The 25,307-nt window shown below is 46.6% G+C and overlaps 1 protein-coding gene across 2 annotated transcripts in view; it reads left to right on the plus strand.

The window, feature by feature from the left end:
• The window catches only part of ATP9B (ATPase phospholipid transporting 9B), a 2,445,811-nt gene that overhangs the window by 1,320,287 nt on the left and 1,100,217 nt on the right, over positions 1-25,307 (plus strand). For both annotated transcript variants that reach the window (XM_078687568.1, XM_078687569.1), the window contains exon 11: positions 19,280-19,356. In XM_078687568.1, coding sequence (XP_078543694.1) covers positions 19,280-19,356 — 77 coding nt within the window. The remainder of the gene's footprint in view (positions 1-19,279; positions 19,357-25,307) is intronic.

A 25,307-nucleotide genomic window follows, 5' to 3' on the forward strand; every position in this document is an offset into this window, starting at 1 on the left:
GATGAAGACACACACTTTACAATGTGCCAGAGGCACGGGCAGAATTTACAGGGGATATGTACAAGACAGGGCCACCTGGACCACTGTCAGGAATCAGAAGTAACACTTTCAGAAATAATACTTTTGCATGTAAAATCACTGTAGCACACAATATAAAAATAGAGCACACAACCAGTAATCACTGGTAACAGGACCTCACTAGCACCACCTGTACTAGGGAGAAAACAACCACCTACACATCACAGTACCTGTAGGGGTGTAAGAACAGAACACATGATGCAATGCATAACATTCATTCAGAGGTGTAAGAAGTACAATTGCGCCAAACTCACGTAAGTCACCACCTGTGACTGTCCCTAGGCCACCTGGCCTTGTTGGGGCTAGGACGCCCTGTGTCCCAAGTCCAGGGGGCCTAAACGGAGCAGTTGCCCACAAAGTGCTGGGCAACTGGTGCAACAAGGTTTGAGCCTTCCAGGGCTCAAAAACAACAATGGGGCCAATGTGGGAACCTCGCTGGGCTCTCAAGGAATAAATTGGCCCCCTGAGCCTCTCAGGGCTCTAGACAGCTGTGGCAAGCTTTGTTGGAGTCCCCCCTCCTGGGGACTCGAGCACAATCATGCCCCCTGAGCCTCTCTGGGCTCCAAGTAAATCAAAATGCCCCCCTAGAGCCTCTCTGGACTCTTAACTCAGAAGGATGCATCCTCACTGGGCTGTTGGGGTCCCTCACGAGGGACCCGGGAACACTGGGGGTGCCTTGAGCCTCTCACTAGGCTTCGTTGGAGTCCCCCTCCTGGGGACTCGGGAATCACTTGAGGCCCCCCGGGCCTCTCAGCACAAGTGACGCGCTCCGAAGGGGAGGGGCGGGCACTCACCGGTCTCTGGCGGCTGCAGCTCCTCTGCTTCGGGCGGCTCTGCACGGGAGCTCCCGCTCCTCGGGGGCTCCCTCCACACTTCTCCCTCCCTCTCCTGGGCTCTCCCTCGCTTAGGGAGCCTGGGAGGGGAGACAAGAAAAGACGCCGGCTTCCGTCCTCACCGGAGCGCGGGGTGGCCTCCCGTCCGCTTCCGGTTGCTTCTCTGTCCTGCCCCCGGCCTGCCTGACTTCCGGGTCGCGGCTGAGGGGGCGGGACTTCTGCCGGGCCGCGCTCGGATTGGCCGGCCGGCAGGAGCACTTCCGGGTCGTCGCGGGCAGCGCGGCGGCCCGTCTCCGGCACTTCTAGGCGGGGGCTCAATAAACCGAGGGCTCCCTCGAGTTTAAGAATAACAGCAAATCACCGGGGCAATGCCGGGTGGGCACCGGCTGAAACAATAAAGCGCCCCGAGGCGCTGGCAGGAAATAGGGCGCGCTCTCAGCGCTAGGGGGCAAATCTAGCACCGCAAATCAAGGGAAGCGCTCCCAGGCGCTCGGAGGGAAATCCTCAGCGCTCCTAGCGCTAGCAATAATCCCAGCGCTTCCAGGTGCCCTCAGCAGGGCAGGATCACAGGGAAAGTTCCTTGTGGAATGTAGGGGGGGCAAGGCTGGGCCCAGAGCCAGCACACTGGGTCTCCAGGCAGGGAGACACCCCAAGTGGCGGTCCTCTGGCCCAGCAGCAGCAGCAGCAGCCCCCTCAGGATCCTGGAAGAGAACAACAACTGTGGGGACACAGCCCCATTTTTATACAGTGCTTCCCTTTGTCTGAAGGTGCAGAGTGGGGGCGGAACCAGTCGCAGCTGGTTCTTGAGTACTCTGTTTACTTCGACCACCCTCTCTATTCACTGGCAGGGCTTGGGTCATTAGACACACCACAGGGGGGCGGAGCCAGCATTGTGTGGGGAAAACCCAGCCCATCCAGGACACAGGTACACTCCTCCCACACATTACTCATGCAAATCTCCCACTCACCACCGGGCAGACCCATCCAGACTTCCTGGAGCCTGGCATGCCAGCCAGCTCCAGCCAATCACACGCCAGCACCCTCACTGCACACGTACAGCCATGTCTAGGAATGATACTTCCCCACTAGACACATACATGCTGCATACACCATCTCGCAGCATTCACTCTCACGAGTTCACACATACCAGACTCAAGCCTGTACACCCCATGCATCAGGAACTACCAGGGACACATACATTCCCCATGCATTCCTATGGGCGGGCAGGCCTAGCTCAGCACATGCACTCAGAGTGCGCACGCACTTTCCACTGGGACACAGTGAAAGTGCGCAGAATCCCTAAAATCACCATTACCAGGTCACCATTTCACGCAAAAAGTCTAGGGGTGAACCTGCCCTAAGGGCCAAAGTCCAATAGTTATATTAGGGTGAGAGGAGATTTGCCACTCTATCACAAGGATGATGTCATTAGTGATGTCATCAGTGATGACATTTGAGATGTCATCAGTGATGTCATGAGTGATGTCACTGACCATGCCATGAGTGATGTAATATGTGACGTCATCAGCAGTGCATACGGGAGCGCAAGTTATAGTTAGCTGAACTAACTATAACGGGGGAATTTCTATGATTTTGTACGAGTGAAATGTCCAACTAACTATAACACCTCTGAAACCTATGGTCTTTTCAGTGAATTTCTAAGGTTTTTTAAATGCTAATTTCTAACTATAACGTGCCTGAAACCTATGTTTTTTTCAGTGAATTTCAAAGGTTTTTTAAATGCTAATTTCTAACTATAACGTGTCTGAAACCTATGGTTTTATCAGTGAATTTCAAAGGTTTTTTAAATGCTAATTTCTAACAATGCCTACAGAGGTTGGACATGTGAAGAAAGAAGAAAAAACGCACAGAAAAAAGCAAAAGAAATGCAGAAAGAGGCAACAGAAGTCCACAAAGACGAAGAAAAGTGCAGGAAGAAGCAAGACATGTGCAGAAAGAACCAACAGAGAAGCAGAAAAAGGCCTTGTTGCAAAATCATCCTGTACCCACAACTTTTTCAGACGGGTACTGGTGGTAACTGACTCTGACTAACCAGGCCTAGAGCAAGTGCTATGCTAAAGACACTTAGAATACAGTGAAAACACCTACATACACTAGAGAACACTATGCGTTGGGTTACCCCTGTGATTAGCATGACCTCCTCTGTAAGGCCCTAGTACATAATAGGGCAGGAGGATTAAAACTTCCTCTTAAAACACGCCACGGGCGCGTTTGCACGGTGGTGAAGGGAGGCGGGGCCTGAGGTGACGTGTGCAAACGCCCTGTGGCCGTTTTAAGTTGGGAGATTAAGTCCCCTTGAATCCTGAGGGTCCCTGGGGTCCAACTAGCCAACTACTTACCTCCAGTAAGCGCCACAGAGCTGCGTTGCACAGAGGTGTAAAAAGGGGCGTGGCCTGGACCATCTCCCTGCATCGCAAGCCTGTGGCGCTTACTGGAGGTACCTGGTGGCCTAGTTGGCCCCTAGGGGCTGTTAGGATTGTAGGGGACTTAATTCCCCAACTTAAAACGCGCCACAGGGCATGTTTGCACACGTCACCTCTGGTCCCGCCCCCTCCCTTTACCACTGTGCAAAGGCGCCCTGTGGCACGTTTTAAGTTGGGGGATTAAGTCCCCTTGAATCCTGCTTACTGGAGGTACATGGTGGGCTAGTTGGCCCCCAGGGACCCCCAGTATTCAAGGGGTATTAATTCCCCATTGTAAAAAGCGCCACAGTTTGCAGACTGTTGCTATGAGGGGTGCGGGGCCTCCGGCACAATCCCAGGTTTTGTTTTATTTTATTTTTTTAGAAGGGGGCAGTGTGGCCCCCCTTCTTTTTACTGTTTTTGGGACCTGGGGACCCCATCCCCCAGGGCCTTACCCATACTATTTTTTTTAATCGTCAGAAGGGGCCGCGTGGGCCCCCCTCCCGTAGCCAATTCCAGCCCCGGGGACCCCATCCCCCGGTGCATGGCCACATGATTTTAATTGTTTTGTTATGGAGGAGGGCTGCATCGCCCCCCTCCTAAGGCCTCTATTGGTCCCGGGGACCCCATCCCCCGGGGCCAGTGGGAGCCGAAATTACTTTTCCACACGGGGAGCTGCTGACATGCAGCTCCCCATGTGGAAAAGCAATATGGTTTCCATTTTAGAAGAGAGAGTAGGTTGTCTGCTCTCTCTTCCAAAATCCAAACCAAGTTTGCTATAGCAGGGCGGGAGCCGCGAGGCTCCTGCCATGGCAAACAGCAGTGTCCCGGGGGTGGGCATCCCGGGACACAGCAGGAGCCGGCCCTGGGGGGTGGCGGTCCCCAGGGCCATCACAAGCTCCAGGAGGGGGCCGCGCGGTCCCCTCCCAATGTATACACAACCCCAGGGAGGTGGTGTTCCCCGGGGCTCGGGGGTCCTTAACGAACCCCCAAATTTACATATTAGTGCCCCAGAGAGGTGGCGGTCCCCGGGGCATGTGGGGGGGCTCGAGTCCCCCCACACAGGTATATATATATATTTTTAAGGAAACCCCGGGAGGTGGTGGTCCCCGCCCCCCCCCGCACAATAAATAATGAAAGCCCCGGGGGTGGCGGTCCACGGGGCTTGGGGGGGCCTTTGAGGCCCCCATACATTAAAAAAAGAAGCTCCGTGGGTGGTGGGCTGTGTGCCCCCGCAAATATTTAAAGAAAGCCCCGGGGGTGGCGGTCCCCGGGCTGTGGGGGTCCCCCTGAGCCCCCTCAAATATGTTTTTACATGCCCCAGGAACTTGGCCCACCCGGGGGCTAATTAATAATGAAGCGCGGTAGCCCGCACTTCGTTTTTTATTTTTGCGACTGGTTCCGCGCACCCAGTGCGCATCTCGCCTTTTAAAAAAAAAAAATGTCTTTTTGGGCTCTGGGTGTCCTTGTGGGACCTCTTGAGCAGGCCTAGGGGGACAGGGTGTTTCAACCCTACCCCCTTGTTTTGTTTTACGCCTTTATTTTACTGTTTTCTTGTGCCTCAGTTCTACCGAGGCACAAGATGGCTGCCAACAGTTCCTGGTTTGACAGCCAATTACAATGCATCGATATTTTTATTTTTTATTTTATCAGCAACTACTGAACGGATTTACACTATTTAACAAAAAGAGTTCTTTCTGAACCAAGGGCTACCGTTTTGCCAAATTTGGTGTAATTCCATTGAGCAGTTCGGGCTGCAGCCGTGTCTAAAGCTTACTATGGGAATTAACATGGAGAAAACACGTTTGGGGACCCACCTTTTTTCTCGGCCCCCGCTTGCTGAAACTTTCAAGATAGGAGCAGACCGAAGCGGGCCATACGTTTTGAAAATTTCGCGAAGATTCGTCAACCAGTGCCAAAGGTATTGGGAAAACAAAAAATGAGTTTCCTGTGGAAACTAGGTCCTAACTATAACTACCTACTGGCGACTTGAGAGAGAGAGAGAGAATTGTGTGTGTGTGTGTGTATATATATATATATATATATATATATATATATATATATATATATATATATATATATATATATATCCAAACACACAAATGGCGTGCTTCTGCCGCTTTTCACAGCGGGCATTCGACAGGATCGCCACCCCTCTAAATGCACAATTCCTGGCGTGTTAGCAGATCACTCGAACACCAGAGTCGAAGCCCAAATTAAATTTCAGTGCTCAGGTTTATTTGGCGAAAAACAGCCCCTACGCGTTTCGAGGTAAGCCTACCTCTTGCTCACGGGTGGAGTACAGGTAAGCGCGCCAAACTTTTAAAGTGAAAACAACACAATGTATCATGTGACACGTGATGATAAACATTGAAGACATACTCAGGGCTACATTGTATTAAGGTCCGACATGATAGATGCACCACATTAAAATAATATCGCTTGCAGTCAGCGTTATGCCGGTTCACCCTTGCTGTAATACGCTAAATATTACATCAAGATTGCATCTTGAAAAGTTATGGGCGATAAAGCAAATATGGCCATAATCATAAAAAAGGGGTTACATGAAACGTAATAATGCCCAAGTGGGCTGTAACGAAACAGCAGACCTGTTTAAAGGATGTATGTAGTTATAACATGAAATTAAGTCCAGTGTTGTAGTAATCACACCTAGGATGCTGTTTGATACATACAAATAAAATTGTTCATGTAAAGGCACAAAAGCCCCAGTGGGCATATAGATGTGGTGCATCGTGTTACGTGGTGTTCAAAGTCTTTCAAAATATTCCAATCTAATTATTCCAACAATTCGGCCCCAGTGGGCGAGAAGTTCCACACCTGCAACAAAAGGACAGTCTTATTTTAGCCCGTGTGTCCTTAGAAAAATTATTATATTGTACGTGCAAATTAAAATCATGATTCTCATTAAAAGTAAGCAGCAACATCTAAGAAAGCAGCAGATAATTATTCAAAAGATGTACTTCCCCCACCAATCACATTAAGTACTCTCTCAATCTTATCTGTGGAATGACTACCTTTATTCTCTAAGGTGAACAGCTAGTTCCTCTCCAAGGTTATGGCCTGTCGGTTGGATCGTGTTGTACTTGATTATGTACTTGGACTCCAATTTTCTGAGCTTGAGCCATCTGTTACCTTCCCTTTCATTATTGTCAACACAATCCAGTACTACAAATTTCAGCAGATTGGGATTTTTATTATGTTCAGCGGCTAAATGTCTCGCCACCGGGTATTGGACATTGAGATTTTTTATAGCCCTGAGATGTTCAAAGACTCTCAGTTTTGCTTGTTTGGTTGTGCATCCAATATATAACTTATCACAGGGACACTGTAACGCATATATAGCGTATTCAGTGGTACAGCTTAGATGTTTGGTAATTTTATGAGCCTCCTGATCCTGTGAGATCTTGATTGATTTACAGTTTTGGCTAGATTTACATGCCTTGCATCTCTTACAAGGATAAAAGCCCTGTATGGCATTAGGTTTCGGGCTCTCCTTGACTAACGTGGTGCTTAGGACATCTCTAAGAGATTTAGCTTTTTTATAAGTCTAAGCTGTACCACCGAATACGCTATATATGCGTTACAGTGTCCCTGTGATAAGTTCTATATTGGATGCACAACCAAACAAGCAAAACTGAGAGTCCTTGAACATCTCAGGGCTATAAAAAATCTTAATGTCCAATACCCGGTGGCGAGACATTTCGCCGCTGCACATAATAAAAATCCCAATCTGCTGAAATTTGTAGTACTGGATTGTCTTGACAATAATGAAAGGGAAGGTAACAGATGGCTCAAGCTCAGAAAATTGGAGTCCAAGTACATAATCAAGTACAACACGATCCAACGGACAGGCCATAACCTTGGAGAGGAACTAGCTGTTCACCTTAGAGAATAAAGGTAGTCATTCCACAGATAAGATTGAGAGAGTACTTAATGTGATTGGTGGGGGAAGTACATCTTTTGAATAATTATCTGCTGCTTTCTTAGATGTTGCTGCTTACTTTTAATGAGAATCATGATTTTAATTTGCACGTACAATATAATAATTTTTCTAAGGACACACGGGCTAAAATAAGACTGTCCTTTTGTTGCAGGTGTGGAACTTCTCGCCCACTGGGGCCGAATTGTTGGAATAATTAGATTGGAATATTTTGAAAGACTTTGAACACCACGTAACACGATGCACCACATCTATATGCCCACTGGGGCTTTTGTGCCTTTACATGAACAATTTTATTTGTATGTATCAAACAGCATCCTAGGTGTGATTACTACAACACTGGACTTAATTTCATGTTATAACTACATACATCCTTTAAACAGGTCTGCTGTTTCGTTACAGCCCACTTGGGCATTATTACGTTTCATGTAACCCCTTTTTTATGGTTATGGCCATATTTGCTTTATCGCCCATAACTTTTCAAGATGCAATCTTGATGTAATATTTAGCGTATTACAGCAAGGGTGAACCGGCATAACGCTGACTGCAAGCGATATTATTTTAATGTGGTGCATCTATCATGTCGGACCTTAATACAATGTAGCCCTGAGTATGTCTTCTATGTTTATCATCACGTGTCACATGATACATTGTGTTGTTTTCACTTTAAAAGTTTGGCGCGCTTACCTGTACTCCACCCGTGAGCAAGAGGTAGGCTTACCTCGAAACGCGTAGGGGCTGTTTTTCGCCAAATAAACCTGAGCACTGAAATTTAATTTGGGCTTCGACTCTGGTGTTCGAGTGATCTGCTAACACGCCAGGAATTGTGCATATATATATATATATATATATATATATTCACTGGGAAAAAATATAAGGTTAAAGTAATATTTTAGTTAGGTGAAAATGTCAGTTAGAACAAAACATTTTAAGCTATAAAAACATTGAAAATCACCAGTTATAGTTAACTGAAATAACTATAACTTGCGCCCTTTCCACCAAACAAAACCAGCTCTGTTTTGTAGCGATCCTAGTGGCAAAGTCACTTATTTGAGTGAATTGTAAGTCGGTAGCTATACCTACTGCCGATCAGTGGCGCAATAAAATGCGTAAGGTTAAAAGCCATGAGAACCTGTATGCAAAGAGTGGCCGCAAATAAGCGGTTTTAAAAACTATGGCAGAACTGGGAAAGAGCTGATAACGGCGAAACTAGAGAGTCGCTGGGTCTTTCAGGCAATTGCGAGATATAGGAGATTGCTGTTCATAATAGATGCTAATACCTCTGTTGTTAATTATGTGATTGTAGATTATTGGGGATCTGTGAGTGTATGAATTAATAGTTTGACTTAAGATAAAATGTTTCTGCTGCATTTTAAATTTTAAAAAAAAGTTGTTCCCTTGCCATGCACATTGTTGTCATCAATAATATCATTTCCGATGCCATCAATGGTTATTAGTGGTGTCATACAACATGTCACGAGAAATGTAGCATATGAAGTCTTAAACAATCCTAAATCTTAGTGGTCAAAAGTGCACCCGGTGGTACAGTTCACGATGTAGGCTCTACCTTTTTTACTCTTGTGTGGATACTTCTTCTACAGCCTACACGGGTGGAAACGAGTGAGAAGACACTGGGGTGTATCCTTTGTGCAACCGTTCTGTTAGTTTTCTCTGTGGCAACTTCCACAGAGCATTTGTATCATCCTAAGAAGTTTCAAAATGTTATCTGTAGTGATGATTGCGTCAGTCACATATTTGAACACTAGGTAAAATTATTTGCCTGTGTACTGTGCAGTATATTCAACCTACAATTAAATGAATGTCTACAACGGTCAAAGGTCAGTTCCATTCAGTGCTTAATTTGAACCGTTGGTAGCTGTGGGGGTCACCGGCATTTTTTTTTGTGGGCCGACGCTTATTTTTTCGCATCAGATATTTAGAAAGAGGGGATATTACACAGATCGGAAAGACGAAGGAAGAGATAGACGGCAAAACCATCATAAATAAACAGGATCCAGCAAGAGCGAGAAAAATGGGCAGGGAGTGTCTAGTAGTGCATTAAAAACTACTAGCTTTGGAATTGTGCACCAACGCTAAACTGCACATGCTGCCGTTTCTGAGAAGAGCTTCGGGCACTGGTACTCTTTGTTTAACAAATTAAGCACTGGTTCTATTGTGTATGCATATCACTCACAGCGGCATCTTAATTAGTTTTACAAAAAAGGCAGTTGTAAATATAAATGTAATTGATAAACACATCAAAACAAAAAGTGCATCCTTTAATTCTCTTCCGTCGTTTCGAAAAAAAATCCGTTTACAATGTTACCAATGTAAAATAGTCAACTATAAGGTATTTTTATATGAATGCTACATCTATTTAAGGGGAGTAGGTGAATGTCCGGCATGATTGTCAGTTACCTCATGAATGATTTGACGGTGCGCAACTTTTCAAATAATTCAAATAAAACGATGCTTTCAAAAGCTAAGTATGCAGTTAGTTTACACATATTTAACGTTCAGCAACCTTAGCAAGGAGCGCGGAGAAGGCCAGAGTGGCAAGTTGTTCTGCTTCACTCAAGAGAAACAATTAGGTTTTAATGTTGAATGTAAGCACTGATTCAGCATGGAGCTCTGCATACCCCGCTTCATAATGCACAGACTGCTAGCATGGTCAGCGACTAGCTGCCGCCTCCCCCCCAATCCGGCACCCAATACCCAGGAACGTGGACACGAGACGTCTTTACTTTTTGGAAGGCGGGCGCTAGTCGCCCGGCCGTATTTATTAAAGTATGAAATTAAAAAAGGTTTTAATTGCATAATCAACAATTTATACAAAATTCAGCAGGACATTTAGGTACATAATTCTTAGCAACACTAAACATCCTCATCTAGAATTTTGTACATTTCTGGCCATATGGCAGGGTCACTACCGGTGTCAGGTCCTACAAGCCGCGCCTCCCCTCTGGATGTGCGCATGCGCAGTGTTACCCCGGGAATTGCCCGGTCTACGCCCTGAACTCCATTTACCCACTAAAGGAGGGCCCTTACTCTGCGCCGGTGGCGTCATGAGTCCACGCGCGCGGGGTGGCTACCAGCCTAAGGAAAGCGTGAACTACTCCTACCCGCGCTCCTTTGTTTTGCAGCATCTATTACCTTGCCCCTGGAGTTCTGGGAGTGGCCCGCAGGCCCCTCCCCCTGGGCGGGAACCTCCATAGGATGATGCCCGCCCCCTCAGACCTCAAATATGTGCTCACCGATAATGACCTTACCACATGCCCCATACCTAATAAATACGACGACCTATGGAAAAAACACTAAAGGACAGCTACACTGGCTAATCAATAACAGCATCACCGTATAGCTACAAAGGGAAAAAAGGCCTAAAGACACCTGGCATCAAATACAATTCACTTCACACAATGATTGCTACAAAGGGAAAAAAGGCCTAAAGACACATGGCATCAAATACATTTCACTTCACACATTGTTTGCTACAAAGGGAAGGAGGCCTAAAGACACATGGCATCAAATACATGTCACTTCACACATGGTTTGCTACAAAGGGAAAGAGGCCTAAAGACACATGGCATCGAATACAATTCACTTCACTCATCGTTTGCTACGAAGGGAAAAAAGGCCTAAAGACACATGGCATCAAATATATTTCATTTCACACATCGTTTGCTAACAAGGGGAAAAAGTACCAAACAAAAGCATCACAAAATATACCAACGGATCCATCTCTACTACCCTGTGAGACCTGTGTATCGTACCTTCAAAACTTCACCATTCAACCAGACATAAAACTGCCACAAAACTTTTGTTCCAAGGGATGGTGGGTGGGTAAACAAAGAAGCCCCGAGCGCGGGGCACACCGTTACGGCGAGGGAGCGTCCAGGGACAAGGGGGTCTCCTGGGCGCTCCCTATCTCTTTATTCTCGAGGGGCCAGGTGGCCCCTCCTATCGCCCGCCCCCCCTGACCCGGACCCACTTCCCAGGATCCGGGTCAGGGAGGCCGCCAGCCAATCGGCGGTGGGCCGCGCCCCCCAGGGCACGCCCCCACCGCCGAATGGCGACAAAGGAGAGAGTGGGGGCGACGGTCGCCGCGCCGCCATGCGTGCGGGGGGGCCGAGGGCCCCCCCTTTTCACATGGTCAGCGACTAGCTGCCGCCTCCCCCCCAATCCGGCACCCAATACCCAGGAACGTGGACACGAGACGTCTTTACTTTTTGGAAGGCGGGCGCTAGTCGCCCGGCCGTATTTATTAAAGTATGAAATTAAAAAAGGTTTTAATTGCATAATCAACAATTTATACAAAATTCAGCAGGACATTTAGGTACATAATTCTTAGCAACACTAAACATCCTCATCTAGAATTTTGTACATTTCTGGCCATATGGCAGGGTCACTACCGGTGTCAGGTCCTACAAGCCGCGCCTCCCCTCTGGATGTGCGCATGCGCAGTGTTACCCCGGGAATTGCCCGGTCTACGCCCTGAACTCCATTTACCCACTAAAGGAGGGCCCTTACTCTGCGCCGGTGGCGTCATGAGTCCACGCGCGCGGGGTGGCTACCAGCCTAAGGAAAGCGTGAACTACTCCTACCCGCGCTCCTTTGTTTTGCAGCATCTATTACCTTGCCCCTGGAGTTCTGGGAGTGGCCCGCAGGCCCCTCCCCCTGGGCGGGAACCTCCATAGGATGATGCCCGCCCCCTCAGACCTCAAATATGTGCTCACCGATAATGACCTTACCGCCACAGGCCAGCATTGTTAACCGACGATCTGGCCTCCCCCTGCCTAGACCTACCCTAGAAAGTTCTCACTTTGGCAAAAATCTTCCACCCAGGCCCTGACATCATCAGACCACAGGACCCTTCCTCCCTCCGTCAAATGGACTCCCCTCACCAGGTAGTACAAATACACCCATGTTGGATCATCTGCAACCGAGGGGGGGCTTGAAATAATTCGTCCCTCTGTGTGTCGATCCTCTTTATCGAGTGATTCAACGCCCTGACAGAGTTCCTGCCACCACGGGATAAGTTGAGACCCTACTACTGTGCCACCCGGGCAAGTCTTGAAGACCCACCCCCAGTGGAAGATGAACTCATCAATGAGTATTCGCCTCGCCAGTTTGGCCAATTCAGTCTCCCCTAGGTGAAGTATCACCACTGACAAGGGGTCGGGCTGCTGGGCTAAAAGTCCCTGAAAGAAGTTCCTGAACTGACCATGGCACAGACCCTCAAACCAACTCTTCCCTGACCTGCGTCAGCCTGTTGCCTGAGCTGGCACATTGTAGCTCCTCCACTTCTGGTGCTGAGTTCCTCCCCTGCGTGACAGGTTTGAGAAAATGCAAGAACCAGAGAAAGACCAAGAAAACCTGGGTGACAATTCCCACTTCCACCTTAGGGAATGGGTAGCACTTACACCTGCCAGCAATACTTGGGCCCTTGGTGTCCTCTTTCTCGACGTATTCTTTCGCTTTTGACGTCCACCCGCTGCTGATGTTGCGGTGTGGGGCACTCCTCAGATATCCGCCATGGACCCAGCCGTGACTGACGTAAGCCCCCCTTGGGCTGTCCACCTGTTGCCGCTGTTGTGATGTGAAGCGCTCCAGGTATCCACCCGGTCATACATAAATTGAAAAGATAGACACACACCATTAGTGTTTCCGGTGATAACTGCTGTACACGCGTTAGACTTACATTACCATCAATTGCTAAGTTTTAGATAATCTTAGTGCCAGATTACAACACATTAACACGTCGACAGTAAATGTTAAGCATAGCCTCAGTTTGTCAGTTTGCTAGTGCAGCATCTATGTCGCTAAGCATAGGATCTGCGCCGCCCCAACCATGGTAGGCTGTAAAAATTGGCTTCCTATTTTCACAATCATTGTTACACAAGAAAGTTGAGCTGTAGGCGAGGCCATCGCCTCTGAATCCTGGTTGTCTACCCACGTCACTATGCATAGGGTCCATGTGTAAAACCAAGACAGTCTATTTAACAGTGCAGCATCACCGTCTTTAGCTAAAAGAATTAGCACAGCCCCAACTCCGCCAGGCCATAAGCTGGCGCAAGGACCTTTTCCGCTCGCCACTTTGGCTTCTGGGAACTATCTTCCCAGCCAACCGGACATGATCACATGCATCCCCAGGACTATATGAAGCCGCAACTAGGCTCTTGGGCACCTCTTAGGTGTGACATCAGGGTGTGTAACATTATCAGGACCCCGAGTAGTCCTTCTTTAGGCTCTAGGCCCTGTCTCTTATGCCATTCGTGGTTCCCCCACCATATTATTAATATATGGTAAGGTACACCCCTAGAGCTCAACGTATATGGTGCTAAATTACTGTGTGCCATATAGGTTTTCACACTGTAATTATTCGCCTCAAATCTCATTATAGGCTCACGTATATTGTGCTAACTTACTTGTGTGTCAAATAAGTTTACTGACTGCAATTTCTTGCTTTTAGCCTCGGAAAGCAACTAAAGGGGTGTGTTTAGTAAAATTACATATATTTGCTGTTATACTCCTGTTCTTCCTTCATTTACTCATTCATGATATTAAAGACTAGTAAAACAAGCTGCTCTATATTCCCTCAAGACTTAACCTGAAAGCTGCACGCAATACTGCTAACCCTGGGATAGCTTGCTAATGATGTTGACTTTAACCTATCATCCATGAAAGGTCGTTTGGACACCTATCATCCATGAAAGGTCTTTTGGACAGGTGCCATGTTTGGACTGGTGCCACTTCCCCCCTAGAATAGTGAACAGCACTTCACATGGTAATTACCTCCACAATGAAATCAGTCCATTGTTTAGCTTACTGTTTTGGCTTGGAAAGTGAAGTGGGACCTGGGAAATTGGCTCTCTCTGTCTCGTCAAGCCCTACCCCTAGAGTCGTTAATCCCCAGGATGACCCCGGGCGAAGGTGGTATACCCTATTCGTGAATGGTTCCATGACTGTTCTAACTATCACCTAGCTGATACCAATGATAGTTGTTCTAGAGTGTCAAAATTCGACTTATGTCAATGACTGTCCCTTGCGTGAGAGACATAAGCAGCAACCATGGCTCAGATCAAGTATTGCAAGTGCTTAGAGGACATCAATAAAGCAGCCCAGGAAAGTCAACATCCATCCTACTCTCCAGGTGAAATTTAATGTCCCATGTAGCGTCAGCTCCGATTTTGACAATGAGTTTTCCAAAACTGAATTCTGAAGCAGCATTTTCACTGTTTCTGACCATACTATGCACTCTGCGAAAAACAATTTGCCCCTGGTTGGCAAAAAAGCAATTAATAATCAATTTAAAGGCAATGAATTGCCGTTTACATCACCACTCCTTAAACCAAATGCTCTTTCTATGTTAAGCCTATATGCAACAGCCAATGCAGTTACTAGGCAGCATTTTATTTAACTCAACATGTAAATTGAATGCAGGATTTCATACCACACTCCCCGGGGTGATGTATATGGATTTTTAACCAGATGGCAAAAGAGTTAATCACAACTTGAATTTTACAGACCTATTGCTTTCTGAAGTTCGAGCTCACCTTCCTGTCGGGCTCCCCCCTGCCAACCCGGGCACCAACAATGTGAATTGAAGACCTAAAACGATGCCTCAGACGAGGGGTGCATCGGTAATTAGGAAGCTATTAACCTCTCTCATAGGCCCCACATCAACATACCCATGCCGCAGGAGACTCACATGGACAATGGAATAAGCCACCCCGTGGCGGGAACCTATGCACCCACTTGCGATAGTGTAAAGACCGGTGTGTACAAATGATTTGGAACAGAGATGCGAATTAATATCGTGCCCATCCAATAGGAGGCCTAGAGTGTCTGCCTTATTTCTCACACCCAGGTGGACAGAACCTAAACCTTCTAACGGCAACCATAGCCCCTTATTAGCTGTACCTTGTAGACAGCAGAGTCTTAATTGTTTATTTGCCGTAGATCATATAAACAGTAGGCAAATCATTATGGTACAACAACAAATGTAGGTTTAGTTAGATCATTTTAGCTAGTGGCCCGTTTACTAGGGTACAGGTGAAAGGAAGGGGCCACAGTATTCTAGAAATGTTCTAACACACGCATAGGGAAAAACCTGTTAACTGTCCAAAGCACATCAACACATCTCTAATTATATATATCAGCGGCATGGAAAGCACAATCAAGGTACTTAAGTCGGGTGATGTCGAGCTACATGCCGAGGGCCCCCCCCTTCTCATTTAGGCTGGCATGGACTGCTAAACTTGGGTGAAACGACGCACAGGATGTAAGTGATTATAGAATACCTGACCTCCTTGGATGCGCAAGATACGTTCCAACTATGGTTTCGTTAAATGATTGAAGACTGCCTATTGACATAAATGTGTCTGTACCGTACATATATATGGCAAAATAGGATTAGAACATCAAAAGAGAACGGTTTCTCATGTCTATAGTTAAAGCCCTGCTGGTGGGAGAACAGGACGGTTTGCAAACATCAAATGAACATGTTCTAGGTTCATTGTACGGTGTCTATGCAGCTCGTAGGCCGCTTCCAAGAGTGGAGGGCTCGATATTTCGGGATGCGAACGTGAGAAAATAGAATTGTTTTATGATGTGGGAGAATACGCCATTGCCATGTGGCAATGGCTCCCACTAGTATTCAGTGTGCAGTTCACTATATGAAATTGAAGACCCCTAGCCCACAAACGCATTTTTTGTCGCTTTTTGATTCATAAATAAGCAGGGGGCGCACAGAGGCGTTTCTAGTCCCTTCCGAGCTGTAGAGAGTGATGTTGCCGCCTATGGCGCCTCCGTGTTAGCTCCTAGAAATGACTCTCTGGATGTAGTGCTGTGATTAATTTAAGAGTGCTCCATCATGAGATAATAAAATAAACCAAATAGCCCTCGCATGGGATTTGCAGCATACAAGCACTAGACAACTCACTTCGTGGCACTGTGACATAAAAAGGTGTTCATTAATCCGCACATTACGTCGGAAAGCCTGCCTCCACCCCCGAGCCAACACGGCATGATCCCGTGACACCCAAGTGTCCTGAAATACAATGTAGCGCCCAGAGAGGCCTCGCACGCGGCGCTTATGTGCTAGTCGAGCCTCTTCATGTAGTAGTTCACTTGTCCACTATGTGATTCTGACCACATGCCAATGGGACCAATCGCAACTCTACCGTGGCCATGCTGGCCGTCTAGCTCCTGAAGGCCGTTCAGTATCGCGCTGTCCCGATGTCCCCATCCAAACATTCATTCTATGCGTCCCTCTCTCATCCCATCAAACAAAGGGGGGGGGGGGGACCTATTGTACACGCTCCTTGTGCTTGTCCCACCGTGTTATGTAGCGCCCAAAAAACAGAGGATCTTCCGCTAAGCCGCCAAAATCTCAAGTTCAATCCCAGCACAATTAAGGAGAATTGGCAACCACCTCCCATTCCTAAAGGCACTAAACGCATGGCTCATCTTCTCACTGTAACCAAGGGTGCTGGCGGTGATGAGTATAGTGGGTAATTAGGTCGGCACCATTGTGGCGCGGGTCTTTGAATCATATTCGCTGCAAACACCACCCACAATGTAATTAGAGCGCCCTGATGCCCCGTAAGGATAAGCAACATACAACCTCACCATTCCAATACCCATTGGGAAGCAAAATTACACCCGCCTGTGAGCATTTCACTATTCGCTATAAAGCGACCGCATCACCCCAGCACCAGCCACTCCCCCATGCAGGATTTTCCCCGGAAAGTTTACCTTTAGCTGCGCGCTTCTAGTACACCGTGACCGAACAATGTATATCTCTCTAGTACATATTATGGAGAACCATATATTGCTGCCCTTCGAAATGGAAATGTGCAAAACAAAGTGCAGCCACATCCGTTTTGCCGCCCATGAAAAGGGGCGCACAGAGGTGTTCACAATCACAGTCGGCGCTACGTGCTAGTAGTATATTTGAGGCAGGCATGATGAACAGCACCACAGTGCACCTTTCCCCCTTTGTTCCGCCTACATGAGCACCACATAGGCGCCTAGCATGCACAGGCCCACGGCAAGCTCACCTTTGTTTCGCCCCCAGACCGAGTCGTGCCCCTACTGGAGCCCTATGCTGGGTTGGCGTGTTGTTCCTGTTCGCTACGGCACTCCATGGACGCCTCCACACCCGCCGCCTCTGCTGCCGACTCACGTCCCTTTAAAGGCGATGATTTCCCGGCGGCTGCCCAACGACGCTGGTCTTCCCGGCGACGCTGCTGGGCGGCTGCTCGTAGCTCCACGCGGGCTCCCTACACAAACATATTAAAAAATTCCACCACTGTCGCCTCGCGTCCACGGTGATCTCGGATCCATCTCTACGGTCCGTTTTCCCGCCTGAAAAACAAAGGGAAAAGATTAACTAAACAAAGAAGCCCCGAGCGCGGGGCACACCGTTACGGCGAGGGAGCGTCCAGGGACAAGGGGGTCTCCTGGGCGCTCCCTATCTCTTTATTCTCGAGGGGCCAGGTGGCCCCTCCTATCGCCCGCCCCCCCTGACCCGGACCCACTTCCCAGGATCCGGGTCAGGGAGGCCGCCAGCCAATCGGCGGTGGGCCGCGCCCCCCAGGGCACGCCCCCACCGCCGAATGGCGACAAAGGAGAGAGTGGGGGCGACGGTCGCCGCGCCGCCATGCGTGCGGGGGGGCCGAGGGCCCCCCCTTTTCAAAGGCGCTGGTGCATGCATGTGTGTGGGGCGTGTATCTGAGATCCTGCTTCAAAAAATGAAGGGAAAACTTGGATCCATGAAATTGATCTACCAGGGTGCTGAGGTCGACCAGAGGCGCTTTCAGAAGCAGTACATTCCCTGGGAGGATGTGTCGCTGATGAACTCTGGAGAGAGGAGCTGTGCTTGACTGGAGTGGCATTGTCTAATTAGAGGTTTGCAGCCCTTCATGATGAGGATCGTTTGGGTTCGGTGGATACGTGAAGCAGTAGGATTGACTAAGATAATAAAGGTAAACCTTGTTGGCACAGGAAGGAATTATTTAGCTCAGAAGCTACTTTCAAGGGTTATGATGATCAAGAGATTTTGTATGTTCCGGTGATTGAGCTGCCCACGCTGATGCAAGAACCACCTCTTGTAATAGCAGAAATTTGTAATTTGCAAACAACAAGTTGGAACATTGAAGTCAGGGTCTCATCTCTGAAAAGCAAATCCTATTTGAGGTTACTAATACCAGAATTGAGAACATGTAAAAGGTACCATTAAATAGACTCAGGCCTTAGTGATACAGCATTAAACAAAGGTGGCAGAGTTACAGGAAGAACATAACTCCTGCCATTAATTTCAGAACTACTCATGAACATCAGTGGTTCTAATGGAATGTAAGGTTTCAGTTGAAAGACACATGTAGAGTCTCTAATCTGAAGGTCTTTGGGTTAACAGTGGTTTTAGGAAACTAATACTAGAAATTATTATTTCAGCAGTTTCAGTATTCTGCGGTTATATTGAAGGAATACACAAGAACGTCAGTGGTTCTCTTCGAATCATCTACAGTCTCTAAGCTTGGACTCCTTGGGTTTCTTATAAGAGAGATAAGTAGCAGAAATACATATTTCAGCAGTTGCAGCATTCTGAGATAGTGTTGATGGATACCTCTCTAGATGTTTAAGTGTTCGAAATGTTCAGTCTCCCCACAGGAGGTCCAGAGGGTAGGACTGGGGTTGAAAATGAAATCTGCAAGAGAAAATGGTTTGATTGTGATGGCAGTCACAATCCAAAGAATGTTGATTTTCTGCATAAAGATGATGTGGCTGTTTAAGAATCTTTATATACAAACGAGGAGAAGGGTAAAGCAAACTGTTAGGAGATGGTTGGCCAAACTTGGAATTGAAGATATGTTTGAAAACCGTTAAATTCCTCTAAGCTAAGTTTACAAATATGCAATTCAAATTATATATGTAATCGATAAACTGAAAACAAATGCGTATACTTTTAATTTTTTCAGGTACTGTAATAGGAGTGGTTATTTACACTGGAAAAGAGACTAGAAGTGTAATGAACACCTCAAATCCAAAGAACAAGGTATGGTTGAGTGATTTTTATACGTATGATTTTTTTCATATATCTTATTTTCTAGTCCCTCCATTAATGGCTTTGATTTGTTTTTAAAACTGCCTAAGCATATCGGTATTTCTATGCTGTATTAATTAACATGTGCTAAATACCAATAGTGTGATTTTAGAAGATTGCTAATTGAGTATTAAAAAGTTTGCACAATCTATGATTTTGTTATCAAATGGCAGTTAACGGTCAAGTCCTGTTATCTTGCTGATTTGAAAACCATAGTTCACCCTCTTACAGCCATCATGCTCTTTCATAAATAAAAAAAGCAGTATTTGCAAAGCACGAACAATTGCCCGAAGGCGTCAAGGCGCTGGGGCCATCGAGAAGAATAGGCGAGCTATTGCCCAGAGTCACATGGTGCTGAGTTGACCTGCCACCGTTGCCGAGGATCGAATGTTAGCCCACGTGTTACGGCGGCTGCCGCCCTGTCCACTGTGCCACACCTCTTCCCTAAGACATGCATGTTTCGCTTTTAAACAGGCAGGCACACTTGCTGCCTTTGTTTATTTTCCATGTTTATTTTTAATTATATTTCTAAAGTGTATTCTCTGGGTGTTTTTGTCACTGGACGCTTACTTGGTAGTTGCATCTATTTAACATGACCAATTCGATGATGACATATTGGCAACGTTTATGGTGGTAATTTGCATTGGAGAGTGCTAATGAAGTGCCTTTGCAAGTATTGTGTAAGGCAAACTGGCCGCATTTCGGTAGGTTTTTGGAAAGTATTCGAGCTCAGATTCAATAAAGCTGTGATGCTACAGTGTTGTGCAGGCCAAAGATTGCGCCCCAGAGGAAATATTTCATGGGCGTCAGTTAGGGGTTAGCCATGGATCGGATCTGTTCCCCCGTACATGCCGTTTGGGAGCCGTGGTTTCAGAACTCTTAAAAGCAGATAATGAGACCACTCAGAGACCTGTTTATTGTGTATTTCACTCCTTGGCCTAGCCGATTGCCACAAATGTGAGGCTGATGATTGACTAAGGGTGGTAAGACAAAGGGACACCAAAGCGATCTTATTTGGGGTGAGGCGGACACTGCATGTTTGAATCTGGTGAATCGACGACGTTCATGAAATATTTCCTGTCATTAACTTTATCGTCTTATTTCATTTGTCACTGACAACTTTGTCTTTCTAGTGGGACAATGAAAATAGATACAATATATATTCTTATCTCTTACTGCAGGGAGAAAGGCTTAGGCATATTCTTATTTTCCTACTTAATGTACAGAGACTTTAAAACCTTCTGTCTGAAACATATACCCAAATATCCAAGAAAATAAAGTGGTTGTCTTCTTCTTTTTTTTTAAATCTGTTTATTGATTTGAACAACTTTTAGGGCAACCAACAACCTTTACATAGCCGATCTTTAGACCCATCAATATAATATATCACAAAGTAAACATTCTCCACGTTAGGCTTCATGGTTACCCTGATGACAACCAAGGCATGCAAAATTATAAAACAGTGTCTGAGGCATTCAGCCAAGGGCCCCAGATTTTAGAATTTTCCCGATGTACACCACTCACTTTATAAACAAGCACTTTAGTCTTTGTGCTGTAATCCATACATCTCTGCGATTGTTGGGGCTGATTCATTTCGCCAATAGCTTTCTATGCCTCTTTTGGCAATGAGGAAACCCATTCCAATGAAGGAATATGACGTGTTGCCGCCCAAGTTCTCCATAATACTTTAAAGGACTAGTTTGGGATCTAAATCTGTCATTCTGCCCTGAAGCCTCCCCAGGGTACTTCCAATACTGTCCCATTAACTCTGCATTACCGGACATTCCCAAATCATATAATAGTAGCTACCAACTGAGTGTTTACACTAGAGGCAGTTGGATCGCCTAGTCTTCCCATGTGCCAAAGCCACATAGAATATAATATTTTTGATGTACTTAAATTGGATCAGGCGGACGCGCGAAGATATAGGCAAGACCCTGGGCAACATTTTTACTTCAAACTATTCTTCATCTTCAAGGGTCCCCAAATCGAGTTCCCATGTGTTTCTCAGGTCCGCCAGAGGGTCTGGAGAATTAATTAAAAGAGATCTATAAAGCAGTGGAATACCTCCCCTGCCCATCTCGCCTATGACTTGTTTCGCCTCCAGGAGATTAAACTTGGGAAGGAACGCCAGATGGTCAGTATATATATGTAAAGCATGTCTCATCTGCAGATAACGGAAACATTAGTAGTGTGTAGGTCGAGCTCCGACACTAGATCCTGAAAGGGTTTGATATGGTCATTATTTCAGACATCTCTAAGATTAGAGGTACCAATCAGGTCCCAGCAGCGGAAGCCCAGAACTCTCGCCATCTGCACTAGCCAGGTGCCCTGCCACAGTGGTAACCTCAATAGATCGTTTATTAATAATATACTTTATGGCAGCCTATCAGCACATAATATGGAGCCTAGTAACAACAGAAAGGGGTGTGAAGGGCTGTTCTGCCACATAGCAGGTGGAATATCCCATATCTCTCCCATAGGCTTAAATCTAATCCATTAGATGGGCCATGTTAGTCCCCAAATAGCAGGAAGTCCATTAATTGGTACCATTTTTGGGGCCCAGTAATATAGTTTAATGTCTGCCCAGCCAAATCCTGTGTTGTATGGCGACAGCCAGCACTTCTGGAGAGAAATACAGGGAATTGTATTGTCCCATTAGTAGTTATTAACCATGCATTGCAGATCCGAAAAGAACTTGGATGGCATGAAATGTGGGCAATTTTGTAGGATATAGAGAAAGAGGGGAAGAGAAATAATTTTAAATGGTGCAGCTTCCCGTAACAGAAAGTGGAAGTGAGACCCAAGCTTTAAGACCGGATTTGACCCTGGCCAGTAGGGGAGTTCTGTTCAACTCCTAGTACCAAGATTGGGATAAGAATACTTCCATGCCCAGGTATCAAAAAATGATCTCCCACTTTCAGGAACCTGGTTGCAGCAGGAGATTGCTGTGAACCCCCTCTCACCAAACTAAAATGGATTTGTACCAATTCACCCCAAGCCCAGTGGCATCTTCGAAGATCTGAAAGATCACCATGAGGTGAAGAAGTGTTGCGTCTGACTGCTGCGGGAAAAGGATCATATCATCGGCATAAAGGAATCATTGTGCGTGTAGCCTCACCTCATCGGAACCCACTAGCTCTAGTATCTTGATGTATCAGCTACAACAATGATTCAGTCACCAAGGCAAACAACTTAAAGGAGAGGGGGCATCCCACTCGAGGCGACCTCCCTGCAAGGCACGTGGAAGGAACCCCCCCCGGGCTCAATTCGAAGCTCTGCAGCCAGAGTGCTGTCTGCCCCCCCCACCCGCACCGCGGGGTATGCGGGGGCCTGCATTATGCCCCTGGGGCACCCCTGATGCGTGCCCCTTTCTGCCAAAGAAGGAGCAGAAAGAGCTCCATTGACTTTAACTTGTGCCTAAGGATTATATTTTCGAATTGTTTGAAGAAGGTTTAAATATATTTCTGTGCATATTGATAATGGTGCATGGCTTCTTAAAACTGGACAAATAAAGATAACTGGAATTGAATCGAACTGTAAAAATACAAACGTTACCATCAAAATATTATTGTGCTGTGTTGACTACATGTGTAGATTGCCTTACTGACAGATCACAGTCCTATGTGAGCACCACTAAGGTCTAATTCTTATTGCCTAAAATGATTTTACTAGTTTATGGAACATTAAATGTATTTCTATGTTCAGCCTGATTGGTTAACAGGTTTCACATCAATATCTGGAGTTCCTATCTCTAAGCACCTGCTCCACATATCTACCCATATTAAACCATGCCCCACTCCTCTAATCAGGTTGAGCCAGTAGCTGGTAGAAGAAGTGAAGGCACACAAAGACCATAATGAAAAGACAAGATGAGCCGCAGGCTTCTAGTTCACATTTGCCTCTAAATAGTTCTTGAAACACTCCTCCCCTTTCAGGTTGGCGGGCATGGACAGAACACTAAAGCGGGGCATGTCAAGTGGACGTTTGAGAGCTCTAGTCAAAGTGGTGTGTCTGTCTCTCTGCATCACTGTCTGAGCCAAAATGTATAATATTGATGTTTTTACTTCTATAACTTGGAGAATTTTGGCATAGTAGGATCTTGTGTCCCACCATTACAGCCTTATACAGATTGTGTGTCTACGAACAGAAATCTGTATCACACATTTTATGCATCCGCCCAGTGTTAAACATTGAAAGGCATTACAGCTTTGAAACAAGACTTGTGCAGAGAGAATAAGGCACTGGTTAATTTGTGCCGTTGACCAGGGGATTGAGACTCTGCCACCTCCTGCACTCTTCTCGTTTTATGTGTATTGGTAGCTTTACTTCTGTTGAACCTCATTGGAAATAAAAGTAGGGCTATTGGTTTCTTCCTCAGCTGGTGTGCACCGGTGTGCATGATGCTCACCCACCAGGCTGAATGTTCAGCAGACGGGTAGGCCGAAGCAGATGTGGGTGGTGGCTCCAGGCTGCAGTCGTGCTGCATTTATGTCTGGCCTCCTAATTTTGGGAAATTACACTTACTATTGTTTACAAGTTAAGCAGTGGAATTAAGACACGTAATGCTATGATCCGATTCAGCCTGAATAATAACCAGTTCCAGGTACTGTACAACACAGTTAAATTAATTAATGGCGCTAGTAAATATCTGTCAAATGGAACGAGATAACTGATTGTTCTGCTTCTATTCTGGGCAGCTTGTGTTTTATTAGATTTTCCCAATTAATTGGTTTTAGTTTTTGTTAGTAAGGGTTAGTGATTCCACTACTTATTTTTTTGGGGTACGTAAATATGAATATATGAATCCTCACCAAAGATGTTGATGTGTAGCTAAGTTTGAGTATACAGTGTATTGATTAATTGGACTTTTTAGGTCAAGCCTGCTACAGCACATGCACTTTTTGCAAGACTATTGTGTGTAACAAGGGGCTTGCAGCCCGCCTGCTGCATACCATTCATTAACTTCTATGTCACTTTTCTTTGGGGCCTCCTAATTGGCCAGCACAGGCTAAATGTCACTTCCTTTCTGTGCGGCAGGGACCAAGCATAGATTAATTCAACTTCATTAGATGTCAGCTGCTCCAGAGGGTACATTTTATTTTTTTGTTGCTTCTCCTATGTTACACCTTCGTTGTATGTTGCCTCCTCGCTCCTGCCCCTACTAGCTGCTAGGCTGTAGGGGTGTAGAGTGAGAAGTCAAATAATTAACAATTTATTATTAATTGTTAATTATGTCATTGAAGGCACTGGCCACTTGGGAGGACCGCGGGGTCCACATGATAGGGGACTTATATAGGGATGGTGCTTTGATGTCGTTTCACGACCTGCAAGAGGCCTTCGATCTGCCGAGGGGTGACTTTTTGCTCCATGCGACTCTAGTGTCTGGGATTCGGAAACGCTGGAAGATGGGCCTGGCGGAACCCCCCACGTCGTTGGGCTGCCAGTACGTTATGATGGCCGCAGTCACCTTCAAGGCTGTCACCTGTCTGTACAGGAGACTGGCGCTGGATGGACCACCCCCCCTAGATAGGTTGCGGGAGTGCTGGGAGGAAGACCTCGGCCGGCAGATACCGGTGACGACCTGGCCACAGCTCGTGCCTAGGGCATGGAAAGGCACGCGTAATGTTCGGTTTCAACTGGTCCAATACTTCACACTACATAGGGCGTATTGGACGCCGGCCAAAATCCAACGGGTCTTTGGAGGGGCGCATTCGGTGTGTCCCCGCTGTAACACGGAGGGTGCTGACTTTGGGCATATGTTCTGGTCATGCGCGGGGCTTGGCACGTACTGGGCTGATGTCATGTTCTGCTTGAATGAGGTTACAGGACGTCAAGTTGCCACGGACTTGGGGGCTTGCCTCTTACTCTGGTTTCCACACACCCCAGCTACGAAGATTACC

Source organism: Lissotriton helveticus, chromosome 4_1 (genome assembly GCF_964261635.1).
Source record: "Lissotriton helveticus chromosome 4_1, aLisHel1.1, whole genome shotgun sequence".
Taxonomy (NCBI): domain Eukaryota; kingdom Metazoa; phylum Chordata; class Amphibia; order Caudata; family Salamandridae; genus Lissotriton; species Lissotriton helveticus.